This window comes from Dermacentor variabilis, chromosome 8 (genome assembly GCF_050947875.1).
Source record: "Dermacentor variabilis isolate Ectoservices chromosome 8, ASM5094787v1, whole genome shotgun sequence".
Lineage (NCBI taxonomy): Eukaryota > Metazoa > Arthropoda > Arachnida > Ixodida > Ixodidae > Dermacentor > Dermacentor variabilis.
The window spans coordinates 24,942,241-24,963,290 of NC_134575.1; the positions used below are offsets into that span (position 1 = coordinate 24,942,241).

General features: G+C 41.3%; 1 protein-coding gene across 3 annotated transcripts in view; it reads right to left on the minus strand.

Annotated features, from left to right (window-relative positions):
- Positions 1-6,060: 6,060 nt before the first annotated feature.
- Positions 6,061-21,050, minus strand: part of LOC142589836 (UNC93-like protein MFSD11) — a 45,989-nt gene continuing 30,999 nt past the window's right edge. The window contains exons 6-16 of one of the 3 annotated variants that reach the window (XM_075701451.1): positions 20,206-20,382; positions 20,036-20,112; positions 18,408-18,473; positions 16,274-16,399; positions 14,730-14,898; positions 14,005-14,068; positions 13,448-13,519; positions 12,480-12,666; positions 8,883-8,914; positions 8,293-8,323; positions 6,061-6,698 (exon numbers count right to left, since the gene is read on the minus strand). In XM_075701451.1, the coding sequence (XP_075557566.1) occupies positions 8,318-8,323; positions 8,883-8,914; positions 12,480-12,666; positions 13,448-13,519; positions 14,005-14,068; positions 14,730-14,898; positions 16,274-16,399; positions 18,408-18,473; positions 20,036-20,112; positions 20,206-20,382 (976 nt within the window). In that variant the 3' untranslated portion in view covers positions 6,061-6,698; positions 8,293-8,317. The remainder of the gene's footprint in view (positions 6,699-8,292; positions 8,324-8,882; positions 8,915-12,479; positions 12,667-13,447; positions 13,520-14,004; positions 14,069-14,729; positions 14,899-16,273; positions 16,400-18,407; positions 18,474-20,035; positions 20,113-20,205; positions 20,383-21,050) is intronic. The other 2 variants (XM_075701453.1, XM_075701452.1) reach the window with 2 other exon arrangements.

Consider the following 21,050-nt stretch of genomic DNA (forward strand, 5'->3'; position numbering starts at 1 on the left):
TCCATTCTGGCGGACTGGCCAAGACTGGCTGTAGTGGCAAATACTGAGTGGATAAATCAAAGAAAGCAAACTAAATCAAAGAATCCATTAAATACATTTCGCCATTTCTTTAACAGATCAGTGCGCTTTAAAGATGACTCTAAGCTGACATACTATTTATTTATTTTATTTATTCAGAATACCCCTAAAGGCCCTCTCGCAGGAGGGTATTACATAGGGAGGGGGGGCTGCAGTAACGCATACAGATGTAACAAATGAGTAATAAGTTGAAAAAAAAAAAACAGAAAAAGAAATGGGAACTGATAAACTATAATCACAAAAATAATAATAATAATACAAGGGCAATATGATTGTCATAGTACTAATAATAATCAGAAGTGTACAAAAATAGTATACGAATCACAAGCACACAAAAGTGGAGGGTAATCTGGTTCATAGAAAGCACACACGAGATTAATGTACAGCAAATCAGAAAACAACACAACATGTGAACTTAAAAGGAAAAGGCAGATCACCGCTAAAAATAGGAACAGTAACCATAAGAATATGCATGTTACGCAGAAGCCAAGGTCATTTTTTAACGCCGTTTGTAGTGTAAAAAATAAGGGGGGGGGGGGGGACATGATACAAGAAAGGTTTACGCAATGTCATTCATGATTAGAAGTTCCTGAAATTCATTTATGTCGGTGATGGTTGCGATGTCCGATGGCAAGTTATTCCACTCAGTTATTGTGTGCGGTATGAACAATCTGGCATAAGTTAGTGTGCGACATGTGAAGCATTCGATTTTAAAAGGATGATCACGGCGGCGAAAGATGGCAGGGGGTGGCCTAAAGAAGTCCTCGCGAAGTGATGCATGATGGTAGAGCTCACGAAGAAGTAATAAGCGAGTGATTTTATGGCAACATGATAACACTTGCAGTTCAGCACGATTCTTCAATGGAGTGGCGCTGGTGTGACGTGAGTAATCCGAAAAAATAAAACGCAGAGCACAGTTCTGCAGGGCTTCGATGTTTTTAATAATGTAGTCTTGATTGGGGTCCCAAATGGCTGAGGCATATTCTATATTAGGAAGGATTAAAGTGATATAAGCCAGTTTACGTAAGTGCGATGGGGTGTGTTTCAAGTTACGTTTAAGAACCCAAGTGAGCGATTTGCTGAAGCAAGGGTGACATTAATGTGGTAATGCCAGGGCAGGCTAGACTGAAAGTTAACTCCAAGATATTTGTACGTGGTCGTAGGTTCCACTGAAGTATTATTTAGCAAGTAGGACGTTGGAATGCAAGAAGCTTTTTTACTGAAAGACATCAACTTAGTTTTTGAAGGATTTAGTGCCATTAGCCACTTTGTGCACCACGAATTTAAGGAGTCAAAGTCAGATTGCGGAGATTGGTGGTCAGCTTCAGAAGAGATGTTGCAGTAAATGACACAATCGTGAGCAAATAGCCTAACTTTCGATTTGACGGAGGAGAGTAAATCATTATTATAAATTAAGAAAAGCAATGGACCAAGCATACTTCCTTGAGGAACACCACATGAGACCGGGACGAAAGGAGAGTTAAAGTCATTGACCGACGTGAACTGTTGTGTAGTGGAGAGGAAGGCTTGCACCCACGCCAGAACAAGTGGGTGAATATTAAGCTGTCTAAGTTTTAGTAAGAGCCGGTGGTGAGGAACTCGATCGGATGCTTTTGAGAAGTCTAGGAATATGGCGTCAATTTGGATGCCAGAGTCCAACAATGAGCGTAAATCCTGAGTAAATCCTGCAAGTTGTGTTTTGCATGAAAAGCCCTTGCAAAAACTGTGTTGGTATTTGAAGATGATATTGTGTTCCTCTAAATATGCAATTACATGTGAGTGTATAATGTGTTCCAAGAGCTTACAGATGGTACTGGTTAAAGATATAGGAAGGTCTGTAGTTAAGCAAGGATGAGCAATCCACTGATATATATATGGGCACTGCTTTTGCTATTAGCCAGTCCTGAGGAATGGTGCCTGATGATAATGATGATAGAGAAAAGATGGCTGCCAAGCAACGATAGGCACCAGAAGAAATATGTTTAAATATTTTGTTGTTGAAGCCATTATGATCAGATGCAGATGAAGTTCTTAATTTTCCAAGTAAAGATAAAATACCAGCTTCATCAATTATTATTTCAGTCATATTAGTACCGGAAACAACATCAATGTTAGAGCATGTAGTAATATCCTCAAGAGTAAAAACAGATGAGAATGAATCATTTAATAACTTAGCACATTCAGATTCAGTAACAGGGGAACCATTGGTATTAGCAAGAGTTACATCGGGGTGGTTGCTGCGATTTATTGTGTGGCAAAAGTGCCGAGAGTTATTTATTACCTAAGATGACAAAGCGACAAGTAGTTTTTAAAAGCAATTGATATTCCTTGTCACATTTTTTATAGCAGCACCACGAAGCCGATAATCTATTTTTGTCTGCCATTCTGAAAAGTCTTTTTTTTTATTATTATTAAGTCGACGTAATTACTGATTGAACCATGGAGAAATGTTGCTTGCTTTGATGGTCATAGCTGGAATATATTGGTCAATTAAGTTTGAAAGAGTATATTTAAAAAGGTTCCAGTTATCTTCTATGGAACATGACAAGTGGGCATCTAAAAAATGTTGCATGAAATGGGATGATTCGATACATATTGCATCAAAATTGGCTCACTTATAACACCTTACACACTTTCAAGCAACTCTCTTTTTTGTTAAGTGAACAACTTAAGTTTCCAGTAATTATGTCATGATCAGGAAGACCATAGATATGGGCTATGTCAGTTAACAGTTCAGGACAAGCAGTTAAAATTAGGTCAAGAATGTTTGCGCATGTGGTCGAGGAACATGTCGGTTTTTCGATAAGCTGGCACAACGAAAAATCAAGGCAAGAATCAAGAAATTCCTGTGCCCGAGTATCGTTGGCTGAAAGAGATAGTGTAGACCATTGAATATTGGGATAGTTGAAGTCTCAGAAGATTATAAGAACCGTATTTCGAAACCGCCCAAATATTTCAACAACAACGCGATGAAATTCGCTTTCGAAAGTCGCATTCATGTCCGCGGGGCGATAAAAAACAACGAGATCAGTAGAGCCAAGCCTCAGGGACACAAATGAGCTTTCAAGAGATGACCAGGTTTTGTGTAGAAAGTAATATTTAATAGGTGGAGCAGAGCTTCTTTACACGCTTGGTCAGCACACAAGGGCATAAGCCACTTTATTGGCGGTTGCATAGAACATATCATTTTTTGCCTTAGCTGCACCAAATAGTTAAAAATTGTGATTTTAACCCGTGACCAAATTACTCGATGGGGCGACCCCACTACTTGTAAGAGCGATGAAGCGCTTGAGTAATTAACTTACCTACACTAATTATCTTTTTAAATACTTACCTAACGGCACATATTTAAGTTCATCAATTGTAGCCCGCAAGTCCGCAAGGTCACTTGGAACACATTTCCAGGACTATGCCAGTTTTGAGACGTCAATTTTTAAATTTTCTAACAAAATGCATTGGCGTTCCAGTTACTTTTGTGCTTCAATGCATAGAACATTTTCTTTAGAGTACGTGGAATAGCAGTGCATTTTTACCGCATGTTTGAAGGCCATCCTCAGAATTCATTCCAAGCCACTATGCCTCGCATACTCACTGGCTACAATTTGTAGATTGAAATATGTGCTGCAAATGAATTATTTGAGAAGTTAATTACCACAATTAGGTTAACTAGTCAATTAAGTATTTTGATTTCTCTTAGAAATAATGGGCTGCCTCATCTAGTAATTTCGATCAAGGATTAGAATTCTGCTATCTGACGCAGGCAATTTTTGCACATTTGGGGCAGCCAAAAAAAGAAAGCCCCTTTCATATATACCCACAAATATATCTACCAAGATAGCGGCTGACAGCCATGCAAAACCTGGGAAAGCAGGCAAAAAAAGCTTCGCTGTAAAAATATTTTTCACACGAGTAGTGGTCTTTAAGTAATATTAGTTATTTAAAAAAAGCATTTCTCACTAAGATTTTTATAACCCATGAACATACAAATTTCCTAAATTGACAAGTTTAGGCTACAATTGAATTATTAAAATTAAATTAAAACAAATGAAAGGTCCAGTGATGCACAAAGCTCTCAAGAAACTTTCATCTGAAAAAATGACCTTTAAAAGATTCAAAAAGTCTTAAAATTAAAGACGTTCACAAATCTCACACACTGTGGGAATTGATGTTATACGAGGCATTTTGCAGGTAGCTAGCTTTTCAGGGTCTGACGAAGGATGACCGGTGAACCAATGCATTTGCATAAATAAAGTATTTGTTCTTGTGGCGATCAACACATATGTGACAGCAGCAGCAAGACCACGACAATGATCGTATGCTGCCAACAGCATAACTCCTACTGCATCCGCTTGATGCAAATTTATACAGCATCCTGATTGTTGTGTTCTGCATAGGTATTTAATGTGTATACGTGAGAGACACACAAATTGTAATGTTATCTGTGATTAAGCATTACATACAATCGTACAAATTTATATGTACGTTAAAACAACAATGGCATTTGTACTCTGGCAAATAAATGCTTAAACCATGATCAACTTGGGTCGGCATAATTTCACGAAGGCAGTTTAATGTCACACAGTTACTTTGTAGTGTTAGCTGCTACAAAGAAAGTAGTGGGGAATGTGAGCCGATCCAGAAGATGGCGTAGTCTAACACAGTGTCTCAAAGCATGAGCTATCACGAGGACAGAACGCAAGGAAATGGCTCATTAAGCATGCACAAAACAGCTCAAGGAGTTAGCCGGCTTTGGCACGAGAGGAGTATGCGTGCGATCCTGGCCTAGTGGAGAAAGCGTTTGACCGGTGTGCTCGATTCCATTGGCGGCAAAGCATTTCTTTTTATTACAGAGGCCTGAAGTCAGGCGAGACAGGAGGAGTCGACCTACCTATCGACTTACCACAACATGCCTGGAATGAAGCGAAGAATGCTTCGCATTAATAGTGATATTTCAGTATGATCAGTACAGTGTCGCATGTAAAATTGATTGCATCATCACAAGGTTTCGTGAAATAACTGGCACTGTTAGGACTGCATTATGGATCATAAAAATTGGCTTTAACATTGTAGAATGCCTTCCAAAATTTTTAAGCCTACCATGCAAGCTTGAGAAGCGTGAAGCCCTGGGCCGACTTGGCACATTAACTAGAACATCGCAGAAATGGGATGCAAAGGGGAAACCACCGATGCCCTACAGTCAGTTTCTCTGTTTAATGCTGTTTCTCGCTGTTCAGTTAACTTGAAAGCTTATCATGAAATGCCACTGTCTGCAAACAAACTATTCCAACAAGTGAAGCTTGACTACAGTCGGATGTTAAAGAAACAGGACGATATATTCCACAAGAAAGCTCATCATGGGCTGCCACTGACTGTAAACGTACACTATTCCAACAAGTGAAGCTTTACTATACTCGGATGTTAAAAAAACAGGATAATATATTCCACAAGGTGCAGTACTAGGAATGCAAGTGGCGTGGAAGCGTGTTGTATACAATGAAGTGGATCATTATAGCACAACCTCAACAACCAATGCCCGGTGAAAGACCACAGCTAACGTCATCAGAGTTACGATTCTTTCACTATGGTTACCCTGTTCTCTTTCCTCCTTTTTTTCTCCTTTTTCTTTTTTTTTAAAGTACTATGCACAGTATTAAACGAGAAGAAAGGGGGTTAAATGAGGGGCCCGATTTTATTAGTCATGTCGTAAGCCAACAAACATGCGAAGGTTGTGGGATCGTTCCCCACCTGCGGCAAGTTGTTTTTTTCATCCACTTTGATTTCCAATAATTGATCATTTTTTTATTTCATTTATTAAGAACAAGTAATCTCCCCTATGTTGTCCTTGGTGTCAGTGTTTGTTGGCTTCTTATGATATGCACAGTAATAGTATTTTGAAATTTTGGAGAACCAACTTAAAGAGCACCGCTGCAATTTTTTTCAGGGCAAAAAGTATTTCGTATGTGCAGCAATGAGAGGCAAAAGGACCAAAGTCATGTTTATTTATTTTTGTCACACACTTTTGTACATGCAAAGAAGTGAAAAAATACAGTATTTACAGATGTTATTCTCTAAGACACATCTTTAACAGGGATGCTGAATAAAAATATTTTCATTGTATATATATATATAATCATTCCCTTTGTACTACACGTGACGACTGCACAATAAACAACTACAAGTTTTAACAGTTTGCCTGAGCAGTTGCGAAAAATATCTTGTTTAACAAGAACATACTAAAAATATAGACTCAAAAAAGTCCACCTAACAACATGAAAGCGTGTGGGAAGAAAGGTAATACGGTCACTCATATAAAAACGAAAAGTCCATGGCACCAGACTTGCTCTCCTTGACGCAACCACTTCGCAGTTGACCACCTAGAGTTGCGTGCATTGCATTCGGCATGACGGTATCACAAACTGGTATGTACGCGAGATAAAAAGAAGCGCAACAGTGTCAATACTATAGATGCAATAACGTTCAAGTACTACACGACACCGATCCAATGGCATCGGTCATCGTGGCTTCCAAATGATGCATTGCTCCAGGCTGCACCTTGGTACTGGGTCTTCTGAAGTGGATGAGGAATGTGAACTGATTGGTTCTTCACAGCTTCTCCACACCTAAAAGATGGGGAAAAAAGAAGAAAGTGGCAGCAAGTGACTTCACCGTGAAATACGGTGTACAATGTAACCCCATTGGGTCGGGCCAATTCATGATGAACAAAGACGACAGGTGTCAACCACACAGACGGAGTGACATTTTCAGCTCCCACAAGACTCTCACAATGAAGGTGGAAGCGACAAAATGGTCGCTCAAGTGTGGCACATGACACGTCTCGGACACGCGGCATGCGCAAACCGGGGCAAATGTTCAACATTCCAGTTGACGGTGTTTCTCGTAACTTGGATGTTCCAAGTGACAGTGGGCACTCTTAACTGGAACGATGCAAAACTTCCCATCAATGTCTGGGTTTGCAGAACATGTAGCACGCATTACTTTAGGCGGCCCGGACTGTGTGAATTGCAGTCATAGATGAGCAGCAGTGCCGGCACGAACCCCCGTCTCACACCTATAATAGAGGATGGTCTAACAACATGGTTATTTCGAGATGGCGTTGTTAAACTCTCTTCACTGCAAGCAAACGAGTACAGCAGTGGAGCATACCTTCGCAAAAAGTACACAGCATGCTGCAATCACTTCTGCAATCTGGATCGGCACTGCAGGCGTTCAGGCTTATACACGTACTCTAGAAAACTTCTAATGTCCCCACAAGGTTGTCTGACACTGCCCCCACACACCTGCAGCCCAAAAATTTACACCAATCTTGCTTTTTGACAAGGCATAAATGAGCCATGCCCATACAACTCTATCTTGAATGCCGATGATGATCTCGATCTACAAAATTACTATGCCAGCTACATGAAATAAGCTCACTGTATTGATCTGAGTGTTGCATAGCCGAAATTGTAGAAAGGCAGATGAGATTATACAACCACTCAATTATTGTTGGTTATAACAACAAAAAGCATAGTTCTTTTTTCCCCCTAGCAAGAATGTTAGTGCACGCACGTAGCACACGGAAAAGAATCGGTCTTCGACGGAGACTTGGTGAAAGCGCACTCTTTGAAAATCTAATTCAGTGAATCGTACACAGCTGTATAAGGTGGGTCTTCAGTGCCCGAAAATATTCAGGAAATATATTTCTCCTGCTTTATTTTATAACATACATTTCACCTATTAAAGCTCTTGAAGAGGCACATACAACAATAAATAAATAAATAAGGTCAACACCCTGCCCCCCTTCTGCAGCACTGATCAGTGCTATGAATGCAGCATATAAAATGCCAATGGATGCAGATTCATCCAAGTTTACTTTCATTAGAACACGAATCATGCGGTGTAAAATACAGGAGGAAACACAAAACACAACAGAGCCAGTGAGACCATGCATCTCGTGCATGCATTGCACGCAAAATGGAAGGCACGGTTCTGACAATTCACATACTTCAATTCACACAAAAAGCAGAGTGTCGCACATGCCAGCACAGGAACTACAAGTCTGGATGCATCAAGCATGACACATGCGGAAAGCTAGTGGAATACTTTCAAAGTATCTAGCAATGCAAGAAGAAAAGAACAAGCATTGTAACCACAAGAAACTAAAAAAAAAGCACACGAACAGCTTCACTACAGTTCAGGCACATGCATACTTACTGTGAGTCGGCTATGCTTCTTCATGTCAGTGCTATGTAAAAAGACACGAAGAAAGCTTGTGAGGAGAGCTTCCCTCCGAACATAAATTTGATGTTAGACTAATAAACATTTCGTGGGTAATCACTCTTAGCGCTTACTCTAAATGCTAAGCTTAAAAAGCTGTTGCAGTATATAGCATGAGGACGGGTCCACGCTGACATTTATTTATGACTCATAATGACAACATTAAACGCTGTAACCAGGCACAGCACAGATCATGATGCTTAGGTGCTGGCCTGCATAGGAAAACTGAGAAGTAGTTAACATTCAGCAATAGCAGTAGGCATTAAATAAAGATCTTCAGATAAAGTATAATCTTGGTGAAGTGTGATGGAGAGCATAAGGAATACAACCTTTCATATAAATATGATTCAGATCACAAACTTCCTCCAATAATCAGTGTTGCTGAAAATGCTTTTGTTCCTAAAATGTATCAACAAGGTTCTAGTCTACACATCCCTACGAACTGAACTGCACTTTAATGTATTCCAAATGGCCTATAATGCTGGCCATACGACCTCATTGCCCTAGAGTGATGTGTGGTCACTCACCATTAATGCGCACATTTCATCCTCACTGCTGCCTTGATAAGGAAGAAGAAAATTGGTACAGCAAGTTTTATGGGTGCCGGCAAAGACACCAGCTTTCTCAGACAGCCGATATGTGTCAGGGTTCGGCACTACGAGCCAACCAGCTAGCTCATCACACATGCACAGTTACACATTGACGATAAAGGCTTTGTCAGCATTCGTCATGCCTAGTAGCAACACCAGTCGGTATGATGTCCACTGCCGGATGAAGGCCTCTCCAAGGAATCTCCAATTAGCCCGTTGCAAGACTCATAAGGGAGGTTTGAGACATTTACACAATGGACCACTGTCGGAGGACCTCTTGCTAGGCGCGTGGCCACAGAGTTGGCAGACGACAGAGACAATGCGTGCACTTTCACGTTTCCTAGGTGACACGGGCCTGGACTCACGCCTGTGATACCAGTTGTGTAATGTGTCATTCACCTCGTTCCTCCCATTATCATCCCCCATTGTGACCCTTTTTCTTCCCCTCTTCCCCTTCCCTTACGTAGAGTAGCAGGCCAGATGCTCCATTATCCGGCCAACCTCTCTACATTTTCCAATCATTAAAATACTTCTTCTTCATAAGGGAGGTAGTGGCCAAATGTACTGTGCTGGGTAAACCAACTTGGATTCTGGTGAGGGAGTGTCTTTTTGAAGCTCAGTGGGCATTCCTAATTTGGTTGCATCTGGACTAGCATAACCCCATTTGCACTCGGCTGTTCTTTCTTTTTTTCCTTTTTTTTTTTTAGATTCAGGTGCCACGTCTCAAGCCTGTGAAAAATGTAGTGGTCTGGACAAGGATTCGGACATGGGACTTTGAGTACAAGAATCCAATGCTCTAGCTCCACTTCATGCATCATATGCTCAGGGACGTCCCAGGCAAACCGAATGCTGAAATAATAACCGCACACGCATCACATATGTTACATGGCAGAGTCGCAAAAATTTTCTGTGGTGATACAGAACTAAAGCAAGCTGTGCAAGGTCTTACAGAAACACTTAACTGAGAAGCCACCTGTGTCTGTCTTCATTATTCAAAAGACTAGCGCAAAATAGCAGGGACAAAGACAGAGAAGACGACAGGACGAGCGCTAAACATTAACTGGATTTTACTGCGAGCGAAGGTACATATATACATTTCGTTGGTGCATGCGCACACAGTGTTAAAACAGTACAATCACATTCTAAACAAAATGTGGCAGACTGTTCTGTAAGTACATTTTTTCTTTTTTGTACAAGGCAAGTGAAGTTGTGCTGACACAGTTATCACCTTCCCTGTCAATGTGATATGCCTCACAAATCTCGCGCCCCCACCTTGTGCCTCCCCTACCAAGCACACACGTGGTGTCAAACGCCGGCACACACCCGCATCGCTTACAGTGCATGGCCAAATGGCTGCACTTCGCTAATGAATCTACCAGTGTTCGGTGCTCTCGTAGCCGTTCATTTAGGCAGCGGCCAGTCTGCCCCACGTAGCATCTACCGCATGAGAGAGGTATGCGGTATACGATCCCAACAATGCAGGGTACAAAGGGTCATGCGGTAGATGCTATGTGGGGAAGTGTCCCCATGACACTTCCAATGAAGTATCAGTAGCCTGATACTTTCCTACTCACATTAAAAAATTAAATTAAATCATGAGGTTTTACGTGCCAAAACCACTTTCTGATTATGAGGCACGCCGTAGTGGAGGACTCCGGAAATTTTGACTACCTGGGGTTCTTCAATGTGCACCTAAATCTAAGTACACGGGTGTTTTCGCATTTCGCCTCCATCGAAATGTGGCTGCCGTGGCCGGGATTCGATCCCGCGACCTCGTGCTCAGCAGCCTAACACCATAGCCACTAAGCAACTACGACGGGTTACTCACATTAACTTCAACTGCTTCACAATATTGCTTGTTAATGCTACTTAGTGTAATAATGCAAAATCTTTCCTTTCTCATACTTGCATGGTCATTTAACTCATACTGGCTTGCGCACCACAAAAACATTAAATTTCAAGAAAGGCTCCGCCATGCTTGTTGTCTGAAACGTGCAAAATTTGCAGTGGCCAGCAGAAAGTATGATCAATTCTGCCTCTAAGGAGCCAAATAAGACCCTCCTATTCCAAATTATTACGTATGGAAGGGCAGAAATATCCTCAAAATACCATGCGAAGTACAGGAACCTCGAATGTTCCCAAGTATTGTCATCCCTACGCCTGTGCAGTCAAGACAATAAATAGTGCAGTACCACCATTAGATGTCACTTCCCATGCACGGCTTCCTGCTCAATCCACACCCGGCAAGCTGGTCTCCAAAGCTTAGGCATAACGCTGCAGCATGCAATTGATGCAGTGAAAAAAGCTTTATCACAGAAGCTGATGGCATGCGGGCCTATGTTAGAGTAAAGGTGAAGTCTATTGAAAATTATTTCTTGCCAAGAATGAATGCCATGGTTTGCAGCAGGAAAGCTAGGGGCAGTTATAAGGTATGAGTTAATGAGAAGCTTCTTTCGCAAAAGCCTGCTGTGTCCTGCCCGTAACCTGTGCCTAAAATGTTTACAGCTAAAACGGGCACAAAAAAGAGATGCTGCCATGACAGAGCAAAGCACAACACGCTGCATTTGCACGCAAAAAAACCAGAGGGGCCCCACGAAGGAAATCCAACTGCAGATTGAGTGTGTGAATCGTGAAAAACACTGCGGTGCATGGGGGTGAGTTTGCAGGAAAAAAACAACAACAAAGAAAACATGCTTTCTGCTGCACTCTGATGTCCTGCACGCTGCAGTGTTTTCCGTGTTTTGGCTCCTCAACAAGCCTGACAGCCAGAACTGCTGCCAGTGCAATGTGCAGGAGTCAGCACAGCGGTTTGTGGATTCAACAAATACACACACACACTGCAGGTGTGCAACATGTCAGAGAGCCCTGCAGCCTCTTCTCAATGTGCCAAGCACTGTGCCAACTCTGTGCTGAATGGTGGCACACACTCTGAACTGTTGCACAAGTGTGCACACACATATGGGTCTCGCTTTCAACATTGTGCTACTTCCGGGCGTGGCAATGCTGATCAATTTAAGATGGTCAACGTTGCAGAAATACCAGACAAGAAATTAGCTTTCCATCAGACGTTGGACGTCTTGCACGTGCCGAGCTACTGGAAGATCAAACTATATTGTGGGTTGCTTCAGATTCAGCATATCTTCGAGCACAACTGCACTTGCATTCTGGTGCAAGATGGCATGCTTCCACCCCTCAACCCTATATTAGCCAAGTGTAGTTGTTCTTTCTTTACACACTTCTCTCTGCACCTTTGTGCATTTCAAGTTTAATTCCTACTAACCAATTATTATGAAGCTTACTTTTGCATTTAGTTCTTAGATGCCTTACAGTGGCCCGTTCTACACTTACTTCTTGACATACTATGCAGATACTATATGTATGTTAAGTTTCCTATTGTAACCCTTACATACACGAAGTGACCAAACGATCTTCGACGCACCCACGTGTAAAATGTTGCCAATTTGTCTAAACGTGCACACATGATAATAAGCAGGAAACAAGTTCAAGTGGTGCAGAAACTGGATCGTTACTTACAGGGCTCGTCAGAGCTACTGTTGTCAGAGACAACGTGGCCTTTGCGCTGATGGGAGTCGACAAACGTCTGCCACTCTATGATCCAGAAACAAAGCGTGCCCAGCGTCGCCGACACCACCAGGATTAGCAGCTGGTACGGCAGCAGCAGGTAGTTGGAGTAGAAGAAGGCAATTGCGGCAGCTATCGCCTGTAGGCAGGGAAAGAAAAAGAAAGGGAAAGGTGGAGACCCAAAGGAATTAGTGATGTGTTCATCAGGGTTGCTGTAAAATGTGGCAGAAAACTCGTGCCTGTTTGTTGTGAGATATTGACAGCGAGTTCTCAGCTAACTACTAAAAAAATGCCAAATGATGACTTTATTGTGCCGGTTTTCCCCCATGGCATCAAAAGATAAATCAAAGATTGTACCGCAATATACGCGCCAATTAAGCGCGCTTCTTCACTGCGCTTTTTTTAATGTGGTGAAGAGGCCCCGCCAATGCACTTGCAAGAAGCATTATCCAGGTATTGAGATAGCAAGGAGAGAGAAAAACTGCCCCTGAGAGTCTCGAGACACAACAATCTTCTGAGAAACACGCCCGAAAACTCTCACTGTGATAAATTTGTCACGACTTCACCATTGATGGCAGATGTTACGATAGTTATTAAGGCTAAGCGACTATTTTTCATCGCCCTATTTCAAAGCGGATGCCAATAAATCATCATCACTGTCACGTCGCAAGCATTTGTTAAATTACATAGTCTTTTTGGACCTCGGCGTGGCCACGCCAACAACGCCAACACCGGATTTTCCGCCTCATGAGCTAAGTAACACTTTCATTAGTAACTCGCTTTGTGTTTTCAACAGTAAGCTTTGCTTGTAGCCAGGCTGGCATCGCTATGACATAGATGACTACATACGCTGACACAATTTTTATCGACTGGAAAGCATAAATATTTAACTGGTACATGAGCAACACATCACCAGTTACCTGGATGAACTTGAATATGGCAAATGCTGGTGCACTGTTATCTGAGTAGACGAATCCAAGAATAGAATAGATCTGAAAAGTAATTTGAGACAGCACTTATTAGACAAGCATGCCGTAATGGTTGGCAATAAGAGTAAAGAACTGCCATGTTTATGGATGTGTTCAAAAACAAACATTTTTTGTAGCTAAAGAAACTATTTACAGAGGTTGCCCTTGTTTGATGAACAAGTCAGTTTGCTATGCATTCGGTCACCGTATGAAGTATTCAGTCATACAAAAAAATGTCTCAGTGATATGAGCTGCCAGCAGATAAATCTGTAGCTGGCGGCTGTTTTTCTATTTTTAATCAGTAATTCTTGATTATGATGATGTTTTTGCTTTTATACTTCTATAGGTCATTCAACAAGTTGTGAAACTGTTCAGCTATTTTATTCTCATGATCATTGTGAACAAAGTTAACTGTATTAATCACAGCAAACAGATTAAAATCAAATGAAAGTTGGTACTATACCTACTTGCAATATGAATGCTACACGCACTGCCACCTTGAGACTAACCTGGGTGTTGTAGCAGCTGTCACCAAATCCAAGCAAGAAGCTGCCCACGAAGGCAAGGTAGAGACTAAAAAGAAAAGGAAAAAAAAAAGAAATTGAACTATGTTTGAACACAGGCAGCTAAGTCGATCAACAGAGAAGAAAACAGTCTAGTACTGGTGATGTGGTATTGTCTTGTTGGTACGAAACCTTAATGTTTAAGCAAACATGGAATGACACGGCCTATCAGGCAGGAACAAACACATGAATAATAACTTTCAACACGTGTTCTGTCTACTGTAGACTTCATATGCGCTCATGAAAGGCCAAATTTGTTGAGCAAGTATACATACCCCCGATGATGTACACTGACTCCAATTGGGTTCTAGAAGAGTAAACATACTCCACCTGGGGAGTAAAACCCTTCTCGGAAATGGAGTTAAATATTCAACATGCAGTTACACCCACGGGAAAGTGTTGCTGGCATTCCATTGAGAAAGAAGGACTGATGGGCTTCTTGGTATGACGTATATGGTATGGTACACTCGTAACATGGAGGATGACAGAAATTGATTACATGCAATTGGTATATTGCTCATGTGCAGCAAACCATCAGTAGTTAGTATCACTGCGTCCCAGCCATTTCTATCGCCTAGCACGTTCTGGTTGCGCTATTCTCTAAAAGCATTCCATTGATTTTAGAGCGAAGGCGATAACTTTGTGAATAGTGTTGCTTTGCCAAAACGCACTTGCTTGTGATGTAGGCAGGGTCTGAAGTGGGTCCCAGCGGCGAGTTTGCTGGCAGGTTTACAAAAATGGTGTAGAAGGCAGCAATGTGCACGATGTAACCAAGGAGAATGATGGGGTCCCTGCCAGCCTTATTTGTCTGCTTGCCCAGGATGCTGAAGAGGAGCCCACCTGAGAAGAATGAATGAATGAATGAATCAATCAATCAATCAATCAATCAATCAATCAATCAATCAATCAATCAATCAATCAATCAATCAATCAACTTTATTGTAAGGATAACTGTCACAAACAAAATGCCAATTCAACACAAATGCTTGGCCCTGCACATGAACAACAGAATTGATAAAATGTTTCTCTCTAACACATCTTTCAAAGAAAACAACGGTTGATTTCTATGCTCAAGAACGTGGTGGTTGCCCATCGGCACCACGCAACAGAATGTTCGAGAATGCGTGCAACAGTGCACTTGAGCATGGGGAAAGCCGCTCCTTGCTTTGGTGTGAGATGATGAGCCGGCTGTGGAGTTCAAGGGGTCCCACTTTCACGTGACATGCTGGCACTCGTCGGGTAGTCCTTTTCGACAGTTTAACAATGCCACAGAAATGGGGTTGTCTGTTTGCTTAAAACTAGCAACTTCCTTTAATGAAATATATATCAGGATGTATATCGCTACCTTTACTTTGTGTGATTTCAATTGAACAGTAAAATGAACCCGTTATGAAATAATCTCACAGAACATCTGATAAAGGCAGGAGAGTTGGCCACAGATGGTGTGGTATAATACACAATGACGTAGTCCCGGCTAATAAAAAGAAAAGTGAGAGAAACTTAACCACGGTGTTAATGCCACGAGCGTTGACCCAACATCTTTAGGTGGTTTGAATATCACAACAGTACTTGAAGCAAAAAACTAACATGCTAACTTGGACTTGGTAGTTTTAAGAATAAACGTGCCCTCTGTCACTCCGGAAATTTAGGCTGCAACTAATTTTATGGCTACAATACAGCAAATTTGGAAGTTTTAAGAATAAACATGCACTCTGTCACTCCGGAAATTTAGGCTACAACTAATTTTATGGCTAAATTGCATTGCAAACTAAGCAAACTAAATTGCACTGCAATGCTAGTGCTTTAAATAAGTGCTAGGGATTTCAATGTGTGCTGGCTAGTAACGCCCAACTGCCAGAAACAGATAAAAATTTTTAAAATAAATCTTGCCACATGCCCGAAATTTTCCTTGTTTCTTACTGTGTGCAAGCCATTACTGAGCTTACAGCTATCCACCTGTGGTATCCATTGCGATTAATCAACAATAATGCCCAAATCAAGAATGTGACTCAAGCAACAGCGAGGCAGATTCTCTCAATTGCGTGTGTGTGCTTCATTAATCCCTGCAGCTCAAGAATGAAGTTGGCTTAAGATTATAATGCTACATTTTCGTGAAACAAAACACAAGAAACAGAATGTCCGTGAACTGGTCTATTCTTCAGAAAGAACTAAATTTAAACAGAGTTCAACTGAAGGAACCCTACTGCACTCCTACCCGTGATTTCTCCAGCACCAATGAGAAGACCGTTGATGCCAAGGAACTTGGAAGAGTCCTTGCCAAAGCTCTTTGTGAAGCCGAGGCACGAACCATAAACGCCACTGAAGAACGACAGCTCCAGTCCTGCAAAACATTTTCTTTTTTTGGCTATTTGGTGGCAGCGAGGTAAACGAGTGAGGTGAGAAGCAAACCGATACCAGGCAGAACTGCTTCACAGATATGTGCATGCTGTTAAACCAAATTCTTATGTTAAAAAGAAGAAAAAAGATTGCTACATCTGGACAGTTCAGCAAGAATGTACATACTAGTGCTGATTCAAGTGGAGATTTACCTGCCCACAATGTGACTGACTCGTGCTATTCTTCCTTGCAAATAAATTGCAATCATCATCATCATTACACTTCGTTAAGTCCACTGCCGGACAAAGGCCCTTCCAAGAGGTCTCCGGGATCGCACGCGTCTGAACCCAAAAGCTGTGAGCTGTGATGCTGTGAGCATCAGATATGTTCCTTCATGTTTATCTGTTGCACTGCGTAAGAAAGCACCTACATCAAACATATAAATCGACTCACTCGGATTGAGCCCGGTACAGAAACTTAGCATATACTAGCTTTGTTGCTTTTAAAGTACTGAGTGCATTAGGAAGCTATTGTGTTGAAGGAATGGTGGAACAAGGAGGACAGCACCTGCGTCTCCAAGGAGAAGGGTGAAGATGAAGAAGGTGCTGTATGGGCTGCAGCTAATTACAACTACATGCCGAGCTAGTTGTATTGATACATGCAAAAAAAAAATTTGAAAATGCTTGCATCAGCTCACGTTTCCGGCTCGCCAATCTATGTTTGTGTCATACGGACTGGTCCAATACAGGGGCGTACAAATAGCAATTTCCGAGACTGAATCAAACAAATATGAATTGAGCAGTGCTAGAAGCTTATGAAATCAAATATAGAATACATTTCAAATAGTTTTTGAATACTGAACAGTCGTTTTCACCACTACATATAAAACGATCTTCATGTCCTAGTATATTCACAACACTAAGAGCAAATGAGCAGTTTATTTGCATACTCGAGACTCATTGGCGAGTGCGAGTGATGGTGATATAGCTGGAAAAATCCGCCTCCCTAGGTGACATAGCATGCTCCGCTATGAAACATGGCATATTTTATGTCCACTATGGCCACAGGAATGATATTTATCGCACTTTTTCTCTAATTTTATACTTCAATACATACAGTTAGCAATTCAAAATATTTGTTTATATATATATGTATAGCGATTATTAATTCAAATAAAGAAACAAATAAGGCAATAATCGATTTGTTATCTGAAACATTCGTATATTTATATACCCGTAGTTTAATATGAAATGGTCCAGTACGAGTTGAATGTTTATAATACATAGATGTAATGTTGACAGCAGATGCAGCAGTTTGCATTTCATTTCAACAATATGCTCTGCATTACTCCTTTAATCTCAGCCAAAATATCGGACAAGGAAGGGTCTTGAGTAGAAATCAAATGTTCCCTTTAATATCAGTACTAATGTGTCGATATAATCCCTCCCCCTCCCCCTCCCCCTCCCCCTCTTCCCGTACTGCAATACAATTGGGTTTCAAACAAACCCAAGAAAGGCACAACCTATGTGTTGACATAGAAGACGGAGCCGGGCAGGCCATGTAATGTGTAAGTAAGATGACCGGTGGACCATACATTAGAGTTGCAGAATGGGTGCCAAGAAAAGGGAAGCGCAGTCGAGGACGGCAGAGAATTGGGCGGCGCGATAAAATGAGGAAATTTTCAGGCACAACTTGGAACCATCTAGTGCAAGACAGGGGCAATTGGAGATTGCTGGGAGAGGCTTCCGTCCTGCTGTGTACATAAAAATAGGCCGATTATGATGATGATTATTATTATGCATTGAGATGGCTATGTTACGTATTAGGTAAATATGTCCATTTGGCTTTGTCGTCCAAACATGAAGGAATGAGGAGGGTTGATTATGGGCAATGGCTTCATGGCCTCCGTGAATATCTTCAGGGATCCCAAAGGGCTCACAGATTCTCACATGCACTACAGTTAATGCGAGTTCCACAAACACCTCACGGTAAGTAGACAGGAAGAGACTCACCCGTATAAAAGAATGCAACGCTGAGTATGAGCATCTTGCCCGTCTTCATGAGCTTCACTGACTGCCCTGCAGGGAGACATGGACAAGTTAACAGCAATCTGCTACAGAAGAAAAATTGAAACTTAGCTGCTTTGAGCACTGTCGCATACAGTTACAAGTTACACAGACCCATCTGGCAGAGCATTAAAACCTATCCAATCACTAGAACATGCCCCACTTGTGATCAGCTACCCTTCATTTTTTATTATTCACAATTCACTACTGTATTTGCTTAAAAAATAAGCAAGCACAAAGTGCACAAAATAGCCTCTTTTTTTTTTTTTTACATGTTGCCCTGACATTTGTTACTTTACTGACAGATAGTGTGCAGTTCTTGCAAGATCTATCCTGTCATGTCATTCCAGCTACTGCAATACTCCTATCTGTTTACCCACTTTAATTTTCCTTACCTTATTATTTATGCATTGCAATTAAACATAACAATTAAATTTCCCTAAGATTTTTTTTTTTGTCTTCATAGTCTATCACTTTGTATGATTGCCCAATGAATGTAACTTGTCAGAGAAGGGTAGGCAGAGGATGCTTCTGTGCAAAACAATGAAGTTAAAATAATAAATAATAAATAAAAAATCATGCAGATGCCATGCTCTGTTGGATCTGTGTAAGCAAAGCTTCAGTTAGCCAACAAGATGAAATGTTGTCTTGCTTTTATAAGCAAATTGTTGCTATGCTATGTGACTCATGCACCAAGCATCTCAAATCATGAGCTTGCATGAGGGAACCTGGTAGGTCGTTACGAGGCGTTGTTCTGTCTTTCTGGGCATGCGTCTATGGACTAATGCATAGAGCATCACACTGCCGTGCTGGGCAACTGGGTTCAAACTCACCATTGGTGACATACATCTTTTTATTTATTGAGAATCTTTGCTCAGCGAGACGGACAATGACACACCAAGCCCTGGGGGCAAAGAAAGCTTCACTTGAAAGTTTCATGAACAGAGCATGAACAGTTATTGAGAGTCACTGAGAAATGACATGCTTTGTAATGTTTGACAGCAGCGTGTACTTGCCGCACATCACTGGAAGATGTGAATTTATGTAAAGAACATAAACAAGCTAACAGTAATATGCTGTGCTTGGCTATTGCAGTTTATGTGAACAGTAAAACTGTGGTGCTAATTGTTCTGCGGGTATTTCGCAGGAGTGACTAATGTCTTCGCATATACTAACTGATATTTTGTGAGGAAAAGGAGAGAGCAATGCCTCACGAATGGGCAATGGATAGGGGCATTACGGTATTTACTGTTAACTAGCCTTACATCACAACCGCCATGCATGACTGTTGACAGCCATATATAAATGCAGTCTCTGAGCGTAAACTTGACATAACCACACAGGCATTTTGTATTTGTTATTTACCAAGAACAAGCCCAGCTATTCCACCCCATTATCTCATGAATATGTTATGTTGCCTTACATACAATGCTGGACTAATAAGTGCTTTTTAACAACCTTGATGCAGGCGCTTTGGCTGCATGCATTCATGAAGCTGTGGATATAAATAATGACTGCCGGATGAGAACTCAAGAGTGGGCGATCATTTCTTATGCAATCCATGCGATACGTACACAATGCATCCATGAAGCCTGACTGCACATTCAGCCGTCTGACATCAACTTGCGATGAGGGACCGCTTTTTTCTTCCCTGAAAAAGTAGAAAAGGTGAAGATAATAGCAAAAAGATAATGAAAAAGGAATACCGAGATTTTGATAGATGACACGATAAGGGTCAGCTTACGTTTCAGTTTGGCTGATTTGGCGCTGAGGAATTCCACCACCTCTGAGCAACAGTAGAAGCAACATGCCGAGAATGCCGATGCCCGTCAGAGCGCCGTAGACCGTTAAGCGGCTATGCCGGTCGATTTGGTCGAGACCTTGGAATTGGATGTAGACAAATATGTTGCCCCAGATGAGACTAAAACAGAGATTTAAAAAAAAAAGCAGAAGGGAACACATTTTTTAAAGTTATCTGCACAACATTAAAATCCTAAATATAAGTAAAGAAAAAAAAATATGCAAGGATAGACCACATCATCAAACCCTGATTGGAAAGTGCATGGTAAATGCTGAAAGTCTGTGCATCACAATATGCAACAGCTTACAGTCAGTCCTACATTAGTTTTCTATTGTTTTTATTACATATGCTATGAGCTGTATTATGTGTAGGACACAGAAGCCTCTGGGTGCACTTGTGAAGCATGAGTTGGCATTTAAGAAAAATGAATAATGAGGAAGCGCTGTAGATGATTCTGTGCAAGTAAGCTGTGTAAGGTGCAGAACAATCTGACTTATGCTGTCCGTGTCTGTCTCCCCTTGTTTATTTATAACAAGTACGCAATGTGGAAGGCAAAAAAGAAAGAAAAAAGAAAGGTATCACTACCTGTTACTTTGCTATGGCATAAGAGATGCGAAATGATGCGAAAGGAAAAATGATAGGACAGGAAAGAGCGTCACTCGCAACTAGGTTTGTCCGGAGCGAACAGTTGACTTTATTAATGGAAGTGATGGCATGCACAAACACATTTGCAGTGTTTGCAACGAACTGCAACCAAATTTTGATTTGGCTAAATTGGTCGTAAATGA